The 22,704-nt window shown below is 41.9% G+C and overlaps 1 protein-coding gene across 1 annotated transcript in view; it reads left to right on the top strand.

Moving 5' to 3' along the window:
* Positions 1–19,383: 19,383 nt before the first annotated feature.
* Positions 19,384–22,704, top strand: part of adarb2 (adenosine deaminase RNA specific B2 (inactive)) — a 166,144-nt gene continuing 162,823 nt past the window's right edge. The window contains exon 1 of the mRNA XM_054623126.1: positions 19,384–19,641. Within this exon, the coding sequence (XP_054479101.1) occupies positions 19,539–19,641 (103 nt within the window). The 5' untranslated portion in view covers positions 19,384–19,538. The remainder of the gene's footprint in view (positions 19,642–22,704) is intronic.

The raw sequence follows: 22,704 nt of genomic DNA on the forward strand, positions 1-22,704 counted from the left end.
GCTATTGTTTGCAAGAGGCATAATTATTTAAAACATTACCTCTAAGCTTAAATAGTAATGACAATATTACCTTTTATGAATTGTGTTTTCACTTTTATATTAACTAAGTATATATCCTATAATTAAAGTTCAGTAGATACCAAAAATCAATCCAACTCAACACAGGGTTAATCTTCAATTTAAGCAAACCAGCTTCCCACTCCCTCCGAGAACAAGGACGTTGTGGACGGTCACTAAAGTTTAAGGCTTAAGAGAATGAGGTTTCTGCTCTTCATTCTTTAATATTGTTGGGTGGCACAGTCTGCCCCCTTGTTCAATTTCCCTGTGTAAGCATTACAGAAGAGGCTAAAAGGCTCAAAGATTTGGAGCATGCTGACGCCACATATTCTGTCAGTAAGATTCTTAGTGGGAGAGCGGAAATGGGAATAAACCAGGCCACCGCCGTTTATCTCCTTAAATAGACAACGGAAACCAAATACTACCAGGAGCTGTTAAGTAACACACATACAGGGGAGAAAGCAAAACCTGAAGGATCCCTTAGAGGTCACATTGAAGTATATGGAGGTTTATATTGAACAAGGCAACTCAAGTGAGACTAATAATAGTTTCCACTGAACGGCAAGAGAAATCATGTTTGAACATGTGTGTTCATTGAGAGCAGATTGAATGTGAGCTACCAAACCAGTGTTCTTCAGTCAAAACAGGGCTGTTCACTGTCATTTTTGGGTCCCCTCTCCAATTTAGCTTTGGACCTTCTGAATCAATTCATACATGCTATGAAGTTGTTGTGGGTTTAGCAGAAAGGCCCTGAGAATCTGGTGGTGGCCCATGGTCCTAAAGCTTAGACAAAAGGTTAAGATAGGAGAAAGCTAGTTATCTTAGTTTACAGCAAATCTGGTTAGTGTTGTAGTCCTAAATAAAGCAAAATAGAGAAAAATAGTTGGTCATGATGCTTAACCGTGTGAGGGAGCGTTTTGGGTTTAACACCATTGATGGGGAAAACAGCGTGGATAGAGATACGTTACAGTAATGTTAGCTTTGGCCTCACAAAAGAACGTAATAAGACTGATTTTTTTACAACGTAATTTGGGATTAGGCTACATGGGTCAAATTTGTTTGTTGGTTTGAAATGATTTGAACTACATATTTTTTTTTAAATGTCACAGCCCTACTATGAGCTATAGCTATTTAGGCTGGTCACCCTCAAGGATAGTAGTCATAGTCATTCCAATTGAAAGATTCATTCTGTAATAGTAAGGTGATTTCTTATTGACTGTAATTTGAATGGAATAATCCCCCTTCTTTTATATTGGTGCATTTTTGTGTTGCAAAAGAATGAAAAGAAAATATTGGACAGTATAGTTACATTTACAGCATTGAGAGAGTTGTTGCAATGAGCTGCAAAATGCTGTGGATCATGTGCAGGTGGACAATGAAGCCCTGATATTGTACAATATTCACTTTCGGGTGAATATTGCCGCTGCACCCACTTCTGAAAGAAAGTTGTAGTAGTTGGTGTGAACCTCCTCGTTCTCCCACCAGGCTGAACATCAGTCTCTATCCCAGCGGACAGGAGGGCAGCCTTCAGGTGGAGCTGCCTGGTTAGTGGGAACGGAGAGGAGACTCATTAAAAGTGATCCTCTTGTCCGGTGCAGCCTGATCACTTTCAGCCCCGCTATCCGCTAGAGTTCCCTTTGAGGAGGTGGGTCTAATCTCAGGCCTGTAACGTTGTCACGGTCAACCTGGGTTACCCTGCTAATGAGGGAGAGGCCGGGAGGAAGTTCACTCCGCTGAGCCGGGAAGTCCGAGAGCTGCGGGGAGGCTGAAGGCAACACTAGGAGTGTTTGAATGTTGACTGAGTGAGAGGAACTCGTGTAGAATTAGTCGTAGTATTTCAACTGTTTTGTTGTTGCCGTGGTTAATGGAAAATCAGCATACAATATTTATTTCAAAGTCTAGGGGACAATGTAGGTGAAGTCATTGAGACAGCGGTTTCTTTTGGTAATCTAACTGCCTTATTAACAAGTTTTATTTCAAAAGGAACAACAGAAGACATGTCCACATCCAATTTATGTTTGCAATTGAACTAGAGCCCTATGCAGTTGGCTACAATTGCTAATCCAGGGAGCTAATTCCTGTGAAATTGTTTTAGTGTACATGGACACGAATTGTCTTTTTTTTTTTTTTTTTTTTCGTGTCGCTCAGGATGAAATTAATACGAGCAGAAAGTCAATTAGGATCCTTTTTGTGGTTGACAAATATTAAATCCATCAACATGACTTGGCAACAATTAAGAGCAAGTGACGTAGTATTTAATTCCCAAAAAGACAATTTGTGCAAATCATGTGGATTGGTCCAACAAACACAGGAATTTAAACCACAAGATCGGTGTTCTACACACTGTTGTGGTTTAATAGTTTTGTGGTTTTGTTGCCTAAATCTAAGTTTGTGACCTAATTAAGTGGTTTCATTGCCTAAACAAAGTTAACCAAAACCTAACTTTTGTTTTGAAAGTAATGTGGTCCAGAAAAATATGGACAATTCTTGTCTCTTTACGCAAAACCAATAGATTACATTTTTGCGACTATTTCACAAACTGCAGTGAGACTGTGTTGTGGCTGCAAACGTGATATTGTGCTAAAAGACTGAGGCTAAAGCTGCTTGTCAGACACAAAGTTTTAGCACCCTCAGTGATCCATTTACAACAGTACAGTACAAAGTACAGAAACAGCATTGTTCTTGTGTTGTTGCGTAAAGCTAGTTAGTTCTGTATTGATAGGAATTCACTTAAGATCAGACCGTTTGAAGAATAAGATCACCGATCTGTTTGGCGAATGTTACGCTATCTCAGGGAACATTGGCTGGAGTTACTGGAGTTTCCTCAAATACAATAAGGAGCAGTATAGAGAGCTGCTGAAGTCCATAAGGCGAAACATTTTCTGAGGCTGGAGCAAAAAAATAAATAAAAGGATTTCATTTCATCTAAACTCGAATTAAAATCAGCTTGTTATTGCTTTGATAGGAAAATCAAATAAAACGTAATACTCAAAATCTACTTTCCAGTGTGAAACAGAAACAAAAGTTCTTTGTAACTGAGCCGTTCCACAGCTGTTTTATTTCACATACGTTTCATGAGTGTTATTCCTGTACCTGTTTGCCTACATGCACTCCTGCCATGCCATAATCCATATTTATTTAATTTTGTGCCTGCGAGACAGCTTCAGGGCTTCTCTTTGTCTTTCTCCGTTCCCAGAAGAACCAAGACAGACGCCGCCTTCTTTCCTCAGTGTTAGCGGTGCTGTGTGTACAAAGAGGCGGTGCAGCACAAGTCACATCCCCTGTGGGGGGGGGGGGATGTCGACACTGGGTAAAAACAGGGGAACCAGGGATTAAAGCACAGTGTAATGATGCGGGGGTAAGGAGGAGCGGAGCATGATAGGAAGGGAAAAACACACGGGCTCTCCGTCGCAGCGAGAACAGAGATATGCATAAATATTTTTTTTTGGTTTGTTTCACAGAGAACAAGCCCTCACTCGCACCCTTCTATATGGAGATCACACACAGGCGCTGTGCTCCGGGATAACAATGCAACGTCAAAAACACTTTAAACAACCAACAGCGATCCACGCAAAGCACGAGCTCGGAGAATTGAGGGCGGGGAGATGATCAGACGGGAGTATTCCTGCCTACAAAAGACGCACAAGGGAAACAAATACAGAGGGGGAATATTTAGAGAAATGCGCAAGTAGTATACGGGGTGAGCTAAAATACATCTAAAGGAGATGTTTCTATCGCTGAAGTAAAGGCACTGAAGGGTATTTTCACCAGTCTGATTAGCTAAGTGTCAACCCGACTCCTTCCTCTCCCTAAATGTCTGGCAAGGACAACACTAGCCTGCACAGCTTTGCACTTTGATTAAAGCTAAGTGAGCGCTCGCTGTAATCCCCCAATCCGTTTTAGTCTCGGTGGGATTTAGGTGAGAATGATTTCCTCTCAGCGGCGAGATTTTGTGGCTTGCTCGCTCTTTGTTTGGGATGACATCTCAATGTGTATTCGGTCGTTCGTCGCACGCTCCGCAGCGGGCATTTTTGGGGTAAATCACAGTGCCTGAAAATCTGCCCAATCACCCGAAAGTTAAACAAGGAGCTAACACCGGTGGAGCTGGATTCTAACCGGCGTGATACAGTTGTCTTGACACATGTAGGGAAGTAGAGGAAAAAAAAAAAAAAAAAAAAGCATTTAAAACCTAGTGGTGTTGGTTTCCTTCTCGCAGCGTGTGACCCCTTTTGACTCACTCACCAGACATGAGCGTAACCATGGCAATACACTAACAGAACACACACACACACACACACACTTTTTTTCTCTTCCCTGCAGAAACATCTTGTTAATTACTCCGTAGCGCTAACATGACAGCGAGGCTAACAGTGCCTTTGGAAGGTTCAGCGATGGGCAAGCAGAGCTGTTTATTGGCTCAGACGTGTGATTTATGATGCCTCATTGGGAGGACTATATCATCTCTCTGTGTGTGTGTGTGTGTGTGTGTGTGTGTGTGTGTGTGTGTGTGTGTGTGTGTGTGTGTGTGTGTGTGTGTGTGTGTGTGTGTGTGTGTGTGTGTGTGTGTGTGTGTGTGTGTGTCCGTCCCCACGGGAGCGCAGCTGAGGGGACAGTTGATTGAAGTCTTAAAGTGTTTGGAGGGAATAACCAAGCTTGACTCCTTGACATCATCCTAAACGGCAACTGTTTTTTGTGCCGTGCGCCGCGAGGGGCCGTGATTAATTGGGACGAGTGCAACTAACAAACGAGGGACTCGTTTCCCAGCAGATTTAACAGCGTGAGAGGCCGCACGCCGCTGTCATATCTGTTCCCCCCAGAACCCAAACCCCACGGCGTCTCACTGGGACCCCCTCACAGGAACAGGTCAGTGACAAAAGATTTGCACTCATCAGACTGTGACTTTGTTCAGTCTGCCATACATGGACACAGAGAGGAGTAAAATACTAACCAGTGTACCAATGTCCCATTCATTAAGCCTGCCTCTATTTACTTCCTCTCCATGTCATGCTAGAGTTAAGTAAGCTGGAAGGGATTCATTTGAACTGCCTTCATTTCAGACTGAACAAAGTCACAGTCTAATGAATTTTGTCACTGACCTGTTCCTGTGAGGGGGTCCCACCTGGGGTTTGGGTTCTGGGGGGAACAGATATGACAGCGGCGTTACTCACGCTGTTAAATCTGTGTCCATTTGTTAGTTGCACTCGTCCCAATAATCACGGCCCCTCGCACGGCACAGAGTAGAGTACATTCAGGCCTATGTGAGCCAAAGGTGGATTAAGCTATTAGGAAAAAGTATATACATACAACTTTTGTCTTTCTTGTTTAACAAATGAAACACCAAATGAAAGCCACTAAACCATTTAAGGCTGCTGCAGACAATCCAATCTTCTCTCCTCATTTTATCCGTTGTTGCTCTTATTTGTTCTCTAAAGTGTGAAATCAGTCTTAAAACATGTAATAACTGATCATTTGGTTTTACCTAATTAGCCTACTTAGCTTTTTTTTTTCATCAGTTTGTAGCAAAATAACTTGTATACGTACAACGCGTCTCTTTTTTCAGCTGGTTCAGTCTAGTTATTTAGCCAGCTGATTGGATCTGTCCTTTCAGTTATAATTCAACCAATGAGATTATTTCTGCCTCAGAAGCAGCTAAAAAGGAAATACAAACCTGTGCCTCGGTTAAGTGATTTACAGTAATTCCTGACTGTGTTGACTTGCTTGTGTGAACCTTGTATAACCTTGTATATTTTGGCAATATTTGTAATATTGCTTGTAGTCTGAGAGGAACTGCTGTGCAGCGAGTGGACCTTTCCCAGGTTACTCTAGGCAGCGTCATAAGGGGCCATTCTTCTTGGCAAAATTATGAAATTACACTGAGTTGATGACAGTTCTTCAAGATTGTATAAGGGATGAATAATTTAAGGCCTAATGATTAATCCAGTCCCGCTGAAATATAGCGTCTCTGAAGGTAACTTTAGCCCTCAAGAAAGACGGATGTGGGGGTTTGCCACGCAGTTTTCAAAGGGAAATTTCATCTCGGTCGACACATAAATCTTTCTGGCAGTGGGCGGGGGAGTACAATAAGTTCATCATGAATATGTCTACATCACGCACAATCATAGCTCAATTGTCCACGCTCTTCCAAGAAGCGACGTGCAAACCAAGTGCAAATCACTTCCCTGAAGTTGGGATTGGTCCAATGTTTAATCCTGTTGTTGATACGGACTTTGAAGCGACTTCGAGGATGAGCTTACAGGGGTTTGCTGTGAGTTAAAGACTCTGGTACTGTCAGTTATACGTATAGCTTACTGAGAAACTTCCAAAACATATTGAACAGTTGCAGGATTACAGCATTAAACGGTCTAAACTGTCTGCGTGTTTGCGCGTGCTCGTGGATTTGTGTGTCTGTGGTAGTGGCAGGAATTAGACAGAGCACGACAGGCAGAGAGTGCAAGCAGCTTTACTTTCTCTGATAAATATAGATAGCACTGAGGGGGCAACAGCATATTGCTTTCCACAGTGAAAAACACAACCTGAATCAATTTCACAATTAGCCAGATCAGTGTTTTAATTAAAAAACAACAGTCGCCTTTGAAGAAAATCAATTTCAACTAAAGAGGCAAAAGAGAGAATTCCCCTGCCAGTTTACCATCCCTCAGCTCTGTCAATTCAAAGACATGCATGGAGATGCTTTTGGGCCTTTCTCTGGGATTCATTCAGTACAGCATTACACCGAACATTCAAACCGTCTTTGCGGTGTGTTAGGGACTATTTTTCTTGCGTTTATTTGAGAACCAACAGTGTAGAGAGACAGAAAACATGAGATGAGAGGGATGTGACACGCAGACAAAGGTCCCAAGCAAGTTCTGTTATTATCTCTCAGCAGTGCTAATGTTGTTGTTCTTTGTGAACTGTGAAACATAATGCAGCTCAGATTTTCATACTCAACATTTTTCGCTGAATGAATGAATCGCAAAAACGTTCATATTCAATTTATACGCATTCACTGCCTAGATTTTTCTCTTTTTGCCTTTTAAAAGAATGTTTTTCTTTGGGGACATTTCAGACCTTTATTTGCATGTCGACAGTAGAACGATGACATGAAATATGAGTAGAGATAGATGGCGACAGATCTGCAACACCTGGGATGTTGCAGTTCATGGTCGGCAACTCGAACCCGTAGGTCACCTCTTCGAGCATTTTCTGGCAATACTTCAAATAAGCAGAATGTTCATATTAAATCTGTAAAATATGTATTATCAACTTTGTTAATTCATTTTTCATTAAATTAGTTCAATTTTTTTAAGTGTATGTTTAGTCACTTAAATGACAGAATCAGAATTGGGGGCAGCGTAAACAACTTGTGAACACAACATTGACATATTATCACAATCTAAAGCTGATATTCCAAACGTGTTAGCAAACAGGAGACACAGAGTCGTGCTTTTGGGCGCCTGTTGATTGTAAGTCCAATATTTACTACATTGTATTTATTTTTGGTCTCTACCTACTCCTGAGGGAAATATCGGACCTTATAGCTGCTAAATGCTCCACCACGTTCACCAGCTACCTGCATGGTCTGTCTACTGGTAGCTGCAGGTCGTGTGCAGTGGATTTTTCTGACCTTCATGTCTGGAATCTATTACGAGAGCGATAAGAGTGAACCAAAACGATAAAATTGTGCAAAACAATGAGCTGAAAGATGCTGTAAACCTCCGTAGAGCTGACGGGGAACTGACTGCAGAGACTGTGATTAATTTTCTGTGGCTTCATCACTACGAGTCACTAACTCCATTGTCAATTTAGAAATATTGAATAAAGCAGCTTTAAATTGTGGCTTTGGCTCAATTCAGAAAAAGTAAATCCTGACTAAGTATGAGACAGGATGTGAACCATGGCCTCTAGTAAGTCAAACTTAATTACATATAGACTTAATGCATAGAAGATTGAGCTGTGGTTATTAAATCAGCAGTTTTGACTGTTAATAAATATATATTTCACCACTAGAGATGGATTCAACATGTCTCATCTTCAGTGTAGTTTACATGGGGAGTCAGGTACTTGTCTCTGACAGGCCTTTGGTTTCCACAGTTATCGATCTGCCAGCTTTAATTTCCATCGACGTCGCCTTTATCCCCCCTCTTGAGAAACCACATCCACCCGCTCCATCGCCGTACGCCTGTGCATTCTGTCAGCCCCAGCTTTCCTCACAGAGAGAACCAACTCCACCCGCGTTCACGTATATCCGGCATGTCTGATGACAGCCGTACTGTATCCTCAGCCCCTTTTCCTCCGGCGACCGCGATCGCCTTTGGCCATTTTTTTGGACGGGGGATCCATTCTCGGCTGCTCACCTTGATGTGTGGTTTAGTGAAGGGGTGTGGGGGAGCTTGAAACTTCAAGACAACGCCGGTCTCTGACGCAGCGCTAAAACCCTGCCTGATGAAAGTCTAGAGCTTGAGAGAAGAGGAGGCGATGAGCTTAACTTTGGGGGATTTAGCCGCTCCGTCTCTCCCTCCTCGCGTTTTTTGTCGAACACTTTGTAGCCTTCACGACTGGTTGTTATTCCCAGTAACGGGAAAGTAATGACACTTGTCTCTGATCCCTGGAAAAATGTCAACACGGGGTGAATAAAGTTATGTAGACGATGAAACAGGACGTGTTCAAACAGAACAGAAGAAGCATTATTGTACATTTGTCAGAACCGCATCACAATTTCCAATATAAAACTAACACAATAACACTAAAATGTGCATTTTGAGAGAGGTATTCAGTCAGCTGTCACTGTCCCAGACACGTGTTAAATGTTTTCTACCACCATCTACTGTTCACATGGAGGAGTTGACTTTTCAAACCATAAAACAGTTTTATTCATTCGGCTCCATCAGAAACCAGAGTGGTGAAAAACCACCTTGATGTCTTTTGAGACGTAAACACCGCTATTATCTTTCCCTGTCCGAAGCACTTAGAGACACAGCGCTTCCAAGGATACGCGCTGTCATTGATTACAATATTTTTCCATTAAGACAGAATGAAAAGGATGTGCTATAATCCCTTTTCAACCAGAGGACAGAGGTCACAATATAATTCCTTGCGGAGAATTCCTGGCTTTGTGCTGCGTGCCAGCATCACCAGCCACCGGGCTATCCGCGGAGAATGAAAGCCATTTAGTTAGGAGGCGACTCAAGGTTTGCAGGTGCATTCTTTCAGTTGAAGGTCACCGCCATTTGAACACAGCGTTGTAAAGTAAACACTTTTGTGAATTACTCTTTGCAAACAAATACCTTTTAAAACTTTTAAGCGACTGAAGACACACTTCAAAACTTATTGACTCAGTCGTATTAATTAAAAGGCCCTATTTGCAGCATTGCATTTAACGCGGATAAATGACTCTTTGCAGCCTCATTGGTCTCTCTTGCTGTACTTTTTCACTGTGCCCTCACTGTGCTGTATGTTAAATTTAGAAAGCGGCATGGGTTGCTCTAAAGATGGCAAGCGCCGTTTATTTAAGTGCAAACAGAAGTGGCAACATCTTTGCAGCAGAAGGTAACAGGATCCGTGTGAAATTGTATTCATGTAAAAAAAAACTCTGGCAATAATAAGTCTCACATATGGTGTCATTTGTTTATGTGTTGTTGTGTGCTTGTTATTAGGGTTTTGAAATGACACTTTGTTGTGAAAACGTATGCATTTACACCAAAAAAGTGTCCCCGCTAACTGCTAGTTTCACACATTAAAACTAAAATGTCACATTCTAAATGGGCCCCCTAAAGCAGTGATAGCAGGAGATAGATATTCAGCAGTTCAGAGCATCACTTTGTCACGGCCCCTCCGGTCCCCCTGGGAGCCCTTTAACTCTGGCCTCACAAGAGCCCCACAGAGACCTATCTGTCAGTCATCAAGACACCGTCCTCTGATTGGATCAAAGATTGATTACACCCCATTCACGCGGCGCCGTCATTGGAGGACAGAGAGGCGTGCACCGCGGGTCAATGGAGCCTTGTAATCAGTGCCAATGCGGCGGTGAGAAAAACCCCAGCGCTGATTTCCAGTAGTTTTGGCCCCCAAATCAAAATCTGCCAAGTCTTTGGCACACACAAAGTTAATTGCAGAGCCAGGATTCGGTTCGTAAAAGCTTCCAATGATTCCCAGTCAGCTTTTGATTCATCTCTAAACATCCCGTAACCTTAATCCTCATTAATCTTCAGACACATTATGTTTCTATGTGCAAACCACGAGCTCTTGATGCTCATTTGGTCAACAACCCCGTGATATCATTTCACCACTTAGTCTCATCTCCACGAGAGCGAAGTGATTAATGTCACCCGTGGCAAGACCGTGCCAACATGATAACTTTAATATCATGAAATAGATTCAGAGGAAGGACATTTCTTTTAATGATAAAATCCCCCGCAGCCATCTGTTGGTGTGATGAAATGGCCGGCGTTGGCAGAAGATCTGGATGACCCCGCCGCCGTGCGCGGGAGGCATTATGCCGAGTCGAAGGAAGTCGCAACCTTTCCAGCACCGACGACCATCAGCAAACTCATAATCATCAAAACCTCATCTGTTGCATTCATAAATCCCACGCCGGTCTGGATTCTTGAGGATTTGCAAAACAGAGCGGGCCATATGCTGCCATCCCGCACCCCCAACAAAGACGGGGAAATTAATTACAAAGCAATGGCTTGCTGGCTTTGATTTGTAAGACCTGCAAATATCACAACAACACATGTAGCCTTTTCCCGCTCTCCGTTTTATTCCGTGAGGTATTAAGAGGCTGGAGATGGAGCAGTAAGACCCGCCGTACATGGGCCACCGCCTCTCACCGCATCACGAGATTAACAAAACCCAGCTCCGATAGCCGAAGATGAGCAACACGAGCCGAGCATCATTGTTACTTCCTGTGCTTCCTGCCACTCACGCAGCTGTGACTCTGTAATACTTCAAACGCCTGCGAGGCTTTTAAGTGCTAATGGGCTGGATATTAGTGATGTAGTAAAGTGTGTGTGTGGTAGGGGAGGGCCCGTTTGACTTCATGTGCTGGTATCCTTGGTGTGTGTGTGTGTGTGTGTGTGTGTGTGTGTGTGTGTGTGTGTGTGTGTGTGTGTGTGTGTGTGTGTGTGTGTGTGTGTGTGTGTGTGTGTGTGTGTGTGTGTGTGCTGGTGTGTGTGGAGGCTGGCTGAGATGCTGTTGCACCAAAGCAGAGGCAGGTTCAAGGATTACTGTCGGGGCGGAAAAGAGGCAATTAATCTCTGTCTTGAAAAAAAAAAAAAAAAAAAAAAAAAAAAAAAAAAGGATCCAGCTTCAAGGCCTTTTAGGAATCTTTTTGGGAAAACGATAAGCTTCTGTTTACTAATTTTCCCGCGTGAATACGTGTTGGATATCCGAACATGCATGTGAGTGTGCAGTTACAGGTCTTTTTAAAAGCAGGTTTAATGCCCGTTCTTTTTTTTCTTTTTTTCATGCACGAGAGCAGCAGAGTTTGTTTGATTTTTGTCTCGTTCATTTTCAATTACAGCCAGCTCCCGAGCGGCTCTCGCGTCCGGGCCGCTATCAGTTGGGACAGGATGTTTGATCAGAACTAAGCTCTGCTGACATTTGATTTTTTTTTTTGTTTCTGTCACTTGCGTCCTTGTCACACGCTTTGGTTGTCAGGTCAAAACCAGAAGAGCTCATAATGTCTGCATGAGGTGTTAAACAAACGTAGTGCCGTTAAATATGTGGTTCATCAACAACAGAGCTTTAGAGAGCTTTTCTTTTTTTTTTTTTTTTTTTTTTTTTTTTTTTCATGAAAAATATGAAATGTGCCGTCAGGGAGGTCAGGTCTGGGGGAGTTTCAAGCACTGTACCTGCCTGACACCAATGAGCAAAACAAAATCTGAATGTAGCCGTACATCATTCCCCCCACCCCCCGCGGCTGCAGTGTTCAGCCTGATCAGACCTGGCATCTTTACCTTCAGGAGCTCCACTACGGTTTTTCTCCATCTGTCCGTGCAGATATAACTCTCCATACATCTGCCTTAAAACATGAACTGCAAGAGGAACAAACATGAAAATATGAAGCGGGGAGCTCAGGTTGATCTGGTGTCATTAAGGATAAAACAGAGAAGCACCATCAACACGTATTATTTAAATGTCTCTTCAGTCAACACCCCTCACCTTTTGTGTAAGAAAGTATCGACTGTGACGACACTGTAGCTTTTATGCATATTTTCATTTTTTCTTAAAAGATTCATAACATCTGTATGTGGTAATGGCAAAGACGCCATCCTGATCTGCCAAACTTCAACTGTATTTAGTCTTTTAAGAGTTTAATTTGGTAATAAATTAATAAGTCTTTATTTTATAGCAAAATCTGCCTTTTTTTCTACTTCTTTTATGACTCCTCTTGAATTTGTGGGAATTTACATAAAAGTACCTAATTAAATGGTATTTGGGGCGACTAGTTAACCCTTACCATCTTCTTTTAAACTGCACTTGACGGTTAGCTTGTGGGTCGTAGCAGCTAGCAGAATGACATCATCATAGGCACCATCATTCTCCCCCTGGTAACTAAACAGCCTCTCTGAATATGTCACAATAAAGACGCTTAAAACTGAAGAGGCACCGATCGATGGCAGAGCTGTCAAAATCGGACAAAAATGCAGTAGGAATATTCAACACATGAACTCTTTGAATATCTATTTTTTGTGCATTATTATATTATCCATATCAGTGGTTATTTCTACAGTCTGACTTGGAGCACACATCTGATAGGTACAATACGGGGTTTGTGTACTTGACCCAACGCTGCATTTCATTTTCAGTTAACGAAGGTGATGTTGCGTAACTTCGGGACAGGTGAAATCTTTTTTGTGACAGTGTTGGGTGGGAAATTCTTAATGAAATCTGAATCGGAATCCTGCCAGAATAGATAATGCCGTTGTCCTGACCCTCTGATCAGCCACAGTGTATAGTTTATCAGGGAGTTAGAGTTTGTATGTCATTTGGAAAGTGGCAGCTAGTGATTTAGCATTAACATATATTAACTGGATGTTACTTTTCCTTATTCCAACACCTGCTGAGTCACTGGCAGTTCCTTCACACTCAGTGCTGTACTTTATACAGAGTAGGGGGATCTAGCTAGCATTAGCTGTCTCAGTTTCATGGGCCTGGGTATGGCAACTGACCAGTCTGTCAAGTATTTTAACGTACATAGTCATGGATCAATGAAGCAACAGCTAACAACGTATGTAGTAAAACTCAATATTTTCTTATTGGTTAATACAATTCTGACCAAAAAAGTATATTTATTCTTAATGTTTAAACAAACACTGATGATATATATAAACTGACAGTTGAACAAGGTCTCTGAATCAAACTTTGTGAAGAACTATTTTGAGAAATCTCTCCTTTTGCTAAACATAGATCTAATTTACTTTTATTCTATTCTATTCTCTCCTTTCTCCTTTCCTGTCTTTCACTGATAAGCCCACCCCCCCCACCCCCTCACCACAGAACACAATGCCTCCATTGTGCCGAACCACAGAGCTGATAATGTTACGTGACATTAAGGGCAATGATGTTAGTTCCCATTCAGAGAGACATTTTGATTTGGAATGAAGACTCACAAAGAGCGGCGTAATATTCAACGCTTTCAGGAATTAAAGAAACCAATATAAGACGCAATCACCATCGATCTGCACAATCCTGGAGCATTTTATTAGCCCGTGTGTCAGGAGATGCCTGCTCTACAGATAGGCAACGACTTACTAATATAGCAGCTATATTAGGGAGACAGACTCGCACATTAACAGTTGCACATTTCAAGTCTCTTCATGACGCCCCGCCACCAATCCGTTAATTTAAAACCCGCCCGGCCCATCCATCCACAGCAGCGTTAAAAACACTGAGAATTCCCAATGTCATTCAGCTCCTCTGAAGTAAGAACTCAATTGTTTTTCTGCTCTTTTAATGTATAATAATATTCATATTCCGCTGAACGCTGATCTACGGGAAAAAAAGGGGCTATTTCAGAGCTGTCAGTACAACGTCTTTATCTCCGCTCGCCAAATGTTGGGGTCAGCCAAGACTTGACGCTCGGAAGACAATTCTCCCAAAGACCCTAATGTGATTAATGGGTGTCACTTAAGAGGGGCGGGGGTGGGGTTGAGGGAGAAAAGAAAAGACGAAGTCATCCAAAGGAGATTGTTGCTGAAGAAAAAAGGTACATTGGCAGCACTTCATCAGCAGGGGGAAGCGAGGATTGAGCCTCGCTGGCGATTTACTGTAAAATGAAACGTTCAATGTCACTTTCAAAGTTTTTAAATACGGTCGAGGAGGAATTCAACCTTGAAATGCGTCACAGGCAAGAGTTTTTCAACCTGCAATTAGAGCTCTTTGTGTTGGTAATGTCCGCAAGGTGCATTAAGGAATAGTTTGCTCAAATACCTGACAGCAATGTAATTCCTATTTTGCAATATTACCTTCATTTGCTCTTTGCCACCGGTGGGAAGGCCACGTGCGTACTTTTTTTTTTAAAAAGCTGCAGAGTTTGCTGTCACAGATGTCCTTGGTTGTTCCATTCTGCAGCCACGAGCAGCCTCTGGAAAGTGAAAGCATAAAGTTTAGATACGAGGAGGAAGAGGGCCAAAAGCCCGCGTTGCACCTGCTGTTAAACATTTGTTAATCGTGTTTCTGGATGTAGTCACACTGCGTTCACAGCTGGACACAGATTTTTTTATTCATTTGATTAAAAATCGTCAGAAATGTCACTTCCTCTCCCCGTGTTGACACCACTTGGTGCTTATTTAGATTTTTTTTCTCATTTCGGCAACATCCTGACAATCTTAGTTTTTGGAGTATGTTGCTCGTTAAAATTCCTCCCACCTGTGTCTTGGTGGAATCCTCATGCAAATGCTTTTTGTTGTTTATTTAGATCTTAAATGTGGATTATGGGAATAAAGATGTTGTCCTCACGATCAAATATGGCAGATTCGTACACCTTAGTTGTGATTTTTTTTTCATGCACTCACTAATGTCAGGCAGACTTGTAAGGAGACTTAACTGTGGACTGACTCCTGCTGTCATATCGTTAACTTAAAGTACCTGGTCCGATTTATTTTGGGACCCTTGTGGTTTCAGATGTTCTGGGTTCTTTACATTACATGCAAACATCATGACATGATTCTTCACCCGAATATGGATACTTTGTGTGCAGGTACACTCTTAACTCAAGTCGCTTGGTTGTCCATAAATTAAATACAAAATAGAATGATACAAGGTGATCTACATCCTAAAACTAGAAGAAAAAGTGATCTATTCCCAGAGCCAGAATCCACAGAAAGGAAATCAGGACCAATCAAATATGATAGAGAAGATATTGGCTATAAATCTAGATGCTTTTTTTCCCGGAAAGAAAAATGCTACACTGTGTGAATGACCCATGAGCCACAAAAACAGCGGAGGGTAGTTACAGTGTCTGTTTTCAGTGTGTTTTAAAAACTTCAGTGTTTTGTTAGAGGCCCTGAAAACATGTGGACATAACTTCTGAGTTTCTCTTGAACAAATGAAAATAACTTCTTAATGAAAACTAACTAAAAAGAAGTGGGTTTACAAGTTACTTTTTTGTTTTTGTTTGTTTTGTGGGGGTTTATGGATATTACAGAAAATACTGTTGAACACTGTGCAAAATATGAGAGGGAACCAGCGCGTAATATTTTGTTAATGCTTAGCTATTAGTCTGTAGAACATATCTCTCATTCAAATATCTATCTCAACTGTTTTATTAATCTTAATACTGGCCTGAAGTTGTATTATATAGGAAAACAATAATTCAAATGATGAAAGATTCAGGGTTATTTGCAGGGTTATATAATATTCCAATGCTTTTTTAATGCCACATAGACATAAAAAGAGATAATAAAACATAGTGGATGAAAAAATTATAATTATGTCTAATATAGCCTGTCTGACGTGGGGTTGTTGGAGCCTGAGCTGCAGACTTCTGGAGAGGCTCAAGGGTGAAGCTCTGTTGAATGTAAACGCATGCTCGTTCTCAACCGTGAGCAAAGAAAATAAATAACAGTAAATTACAGCATTTTGATTAGAGAGCAACAGATGCATTACCATGGTGACAGTCCTATATTAAACATTCTAATACTGAAAACGGCAGAAAACGATCAAAGTCTGCAAATGAAGAGCACTGCGAGAGGCATGTAGACCAACAATTTCTACATTTTTAGAAAGCCATGTTCCATCAAGTGCAGAAAATGAATGTGCCCGAGCAGCGTGCTGATTGGCCTCCTTATCTTAGATTGCAGGTGTCTGATTTGACGCTGGAACAGAAGTGGAGTTGTTGCCATGTGTTTACTGTAATCTCAATTTAAATCTAACTCTTTAATCCATAGATTTGACATCAAACTAATGCCAAGTGTCGCGCTGAAAACCCCCCCACAGAAACAGAGAACATATTCCATAACTTGTTGTCACATACAGACATTTTTTTAAAATCTACATTTAACCCAATAAACGTACGGTATTGGTTCATGTTTGTCTTTTTTCTTGTTGTTTTGTTTATTTCTGTTATAATGTCATCTCTCTGCCTTGTTTACATTATTTATTTTATTGTTGCTGTTTTTACCACGTAAAGTGCCTTTGAGTACCTTTTAAAGCGCTATACGAATAAAGTGTATTATTATTATTATTATTATTATTATGACCAATTCCTCAAATTATACGTATATTCAATGGCACAGTTGTTTTCAAATATCTGGGTATTTGTCATTATGTCAGCCCAAAGACTCATATCCTTGAGTCTGAAGTAAATTTATCAATTAGTGGGTGGACATAAAATAAATCTGCAAACATTTCGATAGCCGTTTAAATAGTGGGAGTCACTTTTCCTGCAGAAGTGTCCCGCTTTTCTCCGTTTTATAGTCTAAATTAAATATCTTCAGGGTTTTGGACTGTTTTCAGACAAATAGTCTCTGTTTATAGACAAAATATTTAACCGATTTATTAAAAATGATAATACAAGTAGCAAGATACTTGGGAGAGCCTAAATCCACAGTCATGCCGGGAATATTATCACAGTCATTCAAGAATGTATTTAACCTTGGAAATCCATTTCACTGACATTGACCATTGTCATACAGCTTGTGTAGCAAGTTAAACACACATTTAGCCTTAATTTGTTTTGGGAAGCAACATTTAAATGAGCCATGTTGACAACTCTGTCTCGTATCTCCCTGACTTGAAATGCACTTTGCTGTTTCTGTTTACCTGCCGCAAACTTGTCAGAATTTGGCGTGGCGTTCCTTAAAATGCAACGAGCGCAGCGTCGCTTTTAAAGCACACAGAGGATGTAAAGCCATGGGTTACCGTGACGACCCATAAGTCAAAGAGCAATGACACATGTAACATGGAGATTTATTAGTGCTAATCAAGGTTAGTGTCAAGCCCTTAGTGGCACTTAGCATCCATCCAACAACCTCTGACCTTGCTTACACACACACACACACACACACACACACGCACGCGCACACTCGCGCCTCTAACCTGTACCTCTGCCCCACCCAGCCTGTTTGCTGTTATCTGTGTACGCTTCTCCCCCCCCCCCAGCACACCTTCATTACTGCCCCAGATAGTGGCATTGGCAACTTGTCACTTGTATTGATTTCTCTTAAACTGCAATTTACATGGATATTTGTGGGCGTCCTGAGGGCAGGCTGGCCCGCCACCCTCTCTCTCTCCCTCTCTCTCTCTGCTTTCTCTCCCCCTCGGGCCGGGAGGAAATGTTTCCACCCGACAACAGAGCCTCAAAGTGACTTTTCAATCTGACATCAGCAAATGGGTCATTGTGTGTTTTTTTTTTGTTTTTTTATTCTGCAGATGCATTGTTTTTCTTTTTGGGACGTAAACCTAAAAAAGGGTGAGAGCTGGCGAGGGTGAAGGATAATGTGTTTTAGGGGGGACAACAGCATTTACAGGCGATAGGAGACACATTTTAGTTTTTTAGATTTGTATTTTTATTCAACAACTGCACATGCAGAAAATACAAAGTTAAAGAGACTGACATAGCTAAGCAGATACCGAAAACAAAGTTAAATTGTGGGTTTGAAAAGGCTTGAACAAATCCGCTTTTATTATTATAATTTTTTTTTCACTGTTCAGGCCCTGAACGTGTCCGGCAGTTCTAACACACCTCCACAGTCGAGGCCGGGGGAGTAAAACAACAACCTCCAGCGACGAAAGCCACAAATGCTTTGTGAAAGCCTCGACTCTGCACTTTCACAAAAACAAAACAGCCCCAAGCCTCAAACTTTGTGGCTGCAACACGCTGTCAGTACAGTTTAAGCCTCCAGCACTGAAGGTCACCTGCAACTTCTCATACAGGATTTTCAAAATAAAAGACATTTGGTCATATAATTAAAGGCTATAGTGTACTAACAAAGCTTTAAAGTTGAACAGAATTTGACTCAAACTGTATATCAAAAATGCATTTGATGTGAGTTTTTACTAATTGAGCATTATGCATTTTAGAGTAATCTCCCTTTGTGGACTTTTCGGTGACTTTAGAACAGAGAGAGAGGGAATTTATTTTAGATTCATAATCCTGCAATGAAATTAAAAATCCCAAATCTCATTCAGCAAACCAGGACAAGAAAGAGGAGGAGGATTCCTCTAGAGGACTATGGATATAAAGGAGGGGGAAAAATGTCTCTCCACACTAAATACCACATCTAGTTCTTTGAATCTCAAGTTTGTGGTGAGTTTGCAGCAGGTATAGATTTAGTATAGCAATATTTTAGTCCCTTATGCTGCAAAACATCCGATCTGCTGAAGTGCCCTTGAGCCAGAAATCCCACCGGGCTGACCTCTGACCCCTCCCCTGTGGAAGGCGGAAGAGAACAGACATCCCCTGCAGTGCGAAGTAAAAGAAAGAAAAAAAAAAAAGTAGGAGGAGGACTCAAGTTAAATTGTGAGAAAAAAAAAAAGAAAAAACCAACATTTAAAAAAAGCAGCGGGTGAATAAGGGGTGCGAGTTGGTGGGTGTCGCTGGTGATGTCACGCCTCCCAGACAGCCACGATTGGACCCTAATTAGAAAGCTCGGCAGCAAATAGATAGGCGTCCTGCATGATTGAATCCAAAGTGGCTGATGCCCAAATCTGTGCAGAGGCGCCGGCATCATCAGAGCTGCTGAGGAGAGCCGCCGCGCTGCGCTGTTAGAAAACCGTCTCAGCGAGCGGGAGTTTCCAGAGGTGATCCAGGAACAGCGAGACGCACTCCTCCCCCCCACTGGTTTGGAGGGATAAAAAAAAAAAAAAAGAGAAAAACACAAGGAGGGGACGAATATATAGTCCGAATCTACGTCAAACCGGAGGGGACGCCGCGTTATCAGAGCAGCAACGGAGGCTGACGCGAGAACAAGTACAAAGGAGAGTCGATCCGCCGAGTCCAAGTTATTCCGCTGCGCTCCGCTCCAGAGGCTGCGCTGATGGCATCCGTACTTGGGAACAGCAGCCGCGCGTCGGGGGCTCAGAGCGGACAGGTGAAATGCAAGCTGAAGAGGAGGCGGAGGAGGCGGTCGAAGAGAAAAGGTACAACTATACACAGCACTTGTTCGCTTTTTTTTTTTTTTTTTTAATTTTAATTTTTTTTTTTTATTGTGGCTTTTTGGCTGTTTTTTTTTATTTTTTTATTTTTAAATCTCAGTGTGAGAGCAGAGGTCGTGCGCAGCTCGGCGGGGCATCGGAGCGCACGGCAGCCCGCTCGAGCCCCGCTCTACTCCGGCTCCGCATGCAGCACGCTCCCGCGGCGGCGGCGGCGGCTTGAGTTCGAGCACCTTGAACATTGTGGAAACATTAAACGTGGAATAACGATTTCGCCTTTCAATATGCCGTGGGCTTTAAATGACGCATTGTTTTTTTTAGTTTTTTTTCCATTTCAAAGTTTAGTTGCTGCGGCGTTTATTGCCCTTTTTCTCTTTTTTTTTCTTTTTCTTTTTGTAAAAGCCGTCATTGTTTCGCACATCAACGAGCACAGCGACGAAATGAAACGACTCATCATCTTAAGTACAAGTTTGAACGCATTGCTTGCTATGGAAAGCGGCGTGTCTTTTCAGATTTTTAAATCCGGATGCATCCGTGCAGCACACGACGTTGTCACCCAACCCGGTTTAACTTCATAACTGTGAACAACACCCATTAGATTTCTGCCACGATTTTCAAGATTATTAAATCAGTTTCTGTTGGTGACTAAAAATATTATGGTCAAGGATAAGCCCTTTCCAACATGCACTGTAATAAAACTGCATGTTTTTTTATTTAAAGAAAGCACTTAAATGTCAGTGCTGCATACTGTTCCTTTATACTAACACACTAAACTCAGCAGTGACACTCCTGATCATCTCTCAGCTGCTTCCTTTTCACTGTTGTCTCCTATAAAACTAGTTTTGCCTCATTAGAGGCTTGAACCCCGAAGCTCTGCTTTGCTTCATTCAACTACACTGAACACTAAAAAGTCTCAAGTTTGAGGAACAGTTCCAGGCCTTCAGCAGGGAGAGAAAGATCTCGTTAGTGGTTTTAGTACTTCAGAATAATATTTCATTTCCTGTTTATTTCTTATGTGTGTTTATTTCCTCCAAAAGCGTGTGTCGAGTCAGTGTGCTAAAAACTCTCAGACGAGACGCACTGTAGAACAATTCATTATATATCTGTAATCAAAATGTAAAAGCGTGCTGATTAAGTGACTGAAACATAACAAGGGTGCAACGTTTTCTACGTAGCTGCACTGAGACAGATGCCGATCCCCTGTGTGTGGGTTTCTGCCTTGCGACCTGCGGGAAGGTGTTCCGTTTCTCTGCCCATGACAGCCGCACATTTAATGCCACTCATGCTTTTATTCGGGAAAGAAAAACGACAACTAATAATTTACAGCATTTTGACTGTTCACACATGTCCATCACACAACGTCTGACTTTGAGATTTTCTGTTTTTGTCTATGATAAAATAATCCCAGTTTACTGCAGAGCGTTGTTCACTGTTGAAAAACGCGTATCTGTGATTGCAGCCAATTTATTTGATATTGTGCCTCACAGTGAGAAAATGACATTTAAAAAAGATTAGGAGGGAAGTTATTTGGATATGTCAGTGAAAGCTTCCATACTTAAAAGCTTAACGGCCTCTAAAGAGGTTCTCCTTCTCCCTGGTTCGGATCTTCTTTATTATTTTCTGAGGTGTTTTGGCTACTTTTCAGAAAGTCACCCAAACCGAAGCAACAAACGCTTATTTGCTCTGGCACAGGCCACAAATACTCATAGAAATATCTTTTTTCTTTTTCCTTCCCCCCGAGTTTCACATTTTCTGCCACCTCTACAAGAAAGCAGAGAGGATCACAATACATAAAAAAGCAATGACACATTTATTTTTCATCAATTCATATACATAAGAGATGAGAGAACAACAGTGTGCGTCGCTCATGCTCCAATGTACTGACGTGCCACATTTGTGGAATATGGATGAACACTCGGAGCGCGTCGACGTACCCGACCGCCGTCGAACGCACAACGAGCTCCCATAAACACTTTGCACTTGTCATCAAACTACAAAACAGACAGCCGCACCTCATTTCCATAGCCTCTTGATTTTTAATAGCCCAAGTAATTGAGACAAGGGAGACAATACATAAAATATAGCGCCGAGGCAAATGTATTTACATAATGGAAACGGGCAGAATTGGTTCCACAACATTAAGCATTGCATATGAGTATCAGACGAACGCGCGCGCATTAGCCGGCAGGCCTTTCGCAGCGTGTTTTCAGAACGGCTAATTTATCAGCGCTGCTGATTCATTCTGATAACACGGGACATTGGGGGGGGGGGGTTCAGGGGCCGCCAGTAAATGAACTGTGTCTTTGGGGAAGTGCTGAGGGGCCGCTGACTCCTCCAAAAGCTGCTGGAGGTGGACTCACTGTGCTGAAACATACAGTCAGATCTCTCTTTTACTGTGTGTGTGTTTATGGAGGAAAAATACTGATTTTACAAATGTTTGATGATTGAAGGATTTTTCTTTTTGTTTAAACTTGACCGCAAAGCTGAGCATTTGTATTTTTTTTATTATTATTATCATCCTTCATCTCAAGTGCCAACTGATCATCATCTCGAGATTCCCCTCAATTATTTTTATCGACCTCAAGGCAAAAAAAAAAAAAAAAAAAAAAAAAAAAAAAAAGGCACAGAGGGATTATTGCATGGCATTTGGGTCTTAATCCCTGGAAAAAGCTGCAGATTATTTGTAGATGGACTCGCTAAAACCTATGTGTGTATTCAAAAGGTTGTAAGCAGATTCCTCCCTTTATGATTATTATTTTTTTTTTATCCCGATCCTCCACCCCTCCTCCACCAAACCCCTCTTTGCAATCGTCCGGCTGTAGAGTGCAAAACAAATCAGTACAGAGCAAAGATTACGAGGCCCAGAATTCCTGGAAATCAGACACTTTACTAAATTCATCAGTTGTGGTGTGTGTATATATATATATTTTTTAAGCTCTCTCTGTTGCTCTTTACTCTCGTATCGTTCGGTTCCACAGTGCTCCTGCCAGCTGTGCGGACGGACACCTCGCTCTGCGTTTGTTTGCGCTCCCTTAAGCGGTGTGTTTGTTT

Source organism: Anoplopoma fimbria, chromosome 21, assembly GCF_027596085.1.
Source record: "Anoplopoma fimbria isolate UVic2021 breed Golden Eagle Sablefish chromosome 21, Afim_UVic_2022, whole genome shotgun sequence".
NCBI classification, from domain to species: Eukaryota; Metazoa; Chordata; class Actinopteri; order Perciformes; family Anoplopomatidae; genus Anoplopoma; species Anoplopoma fimbria.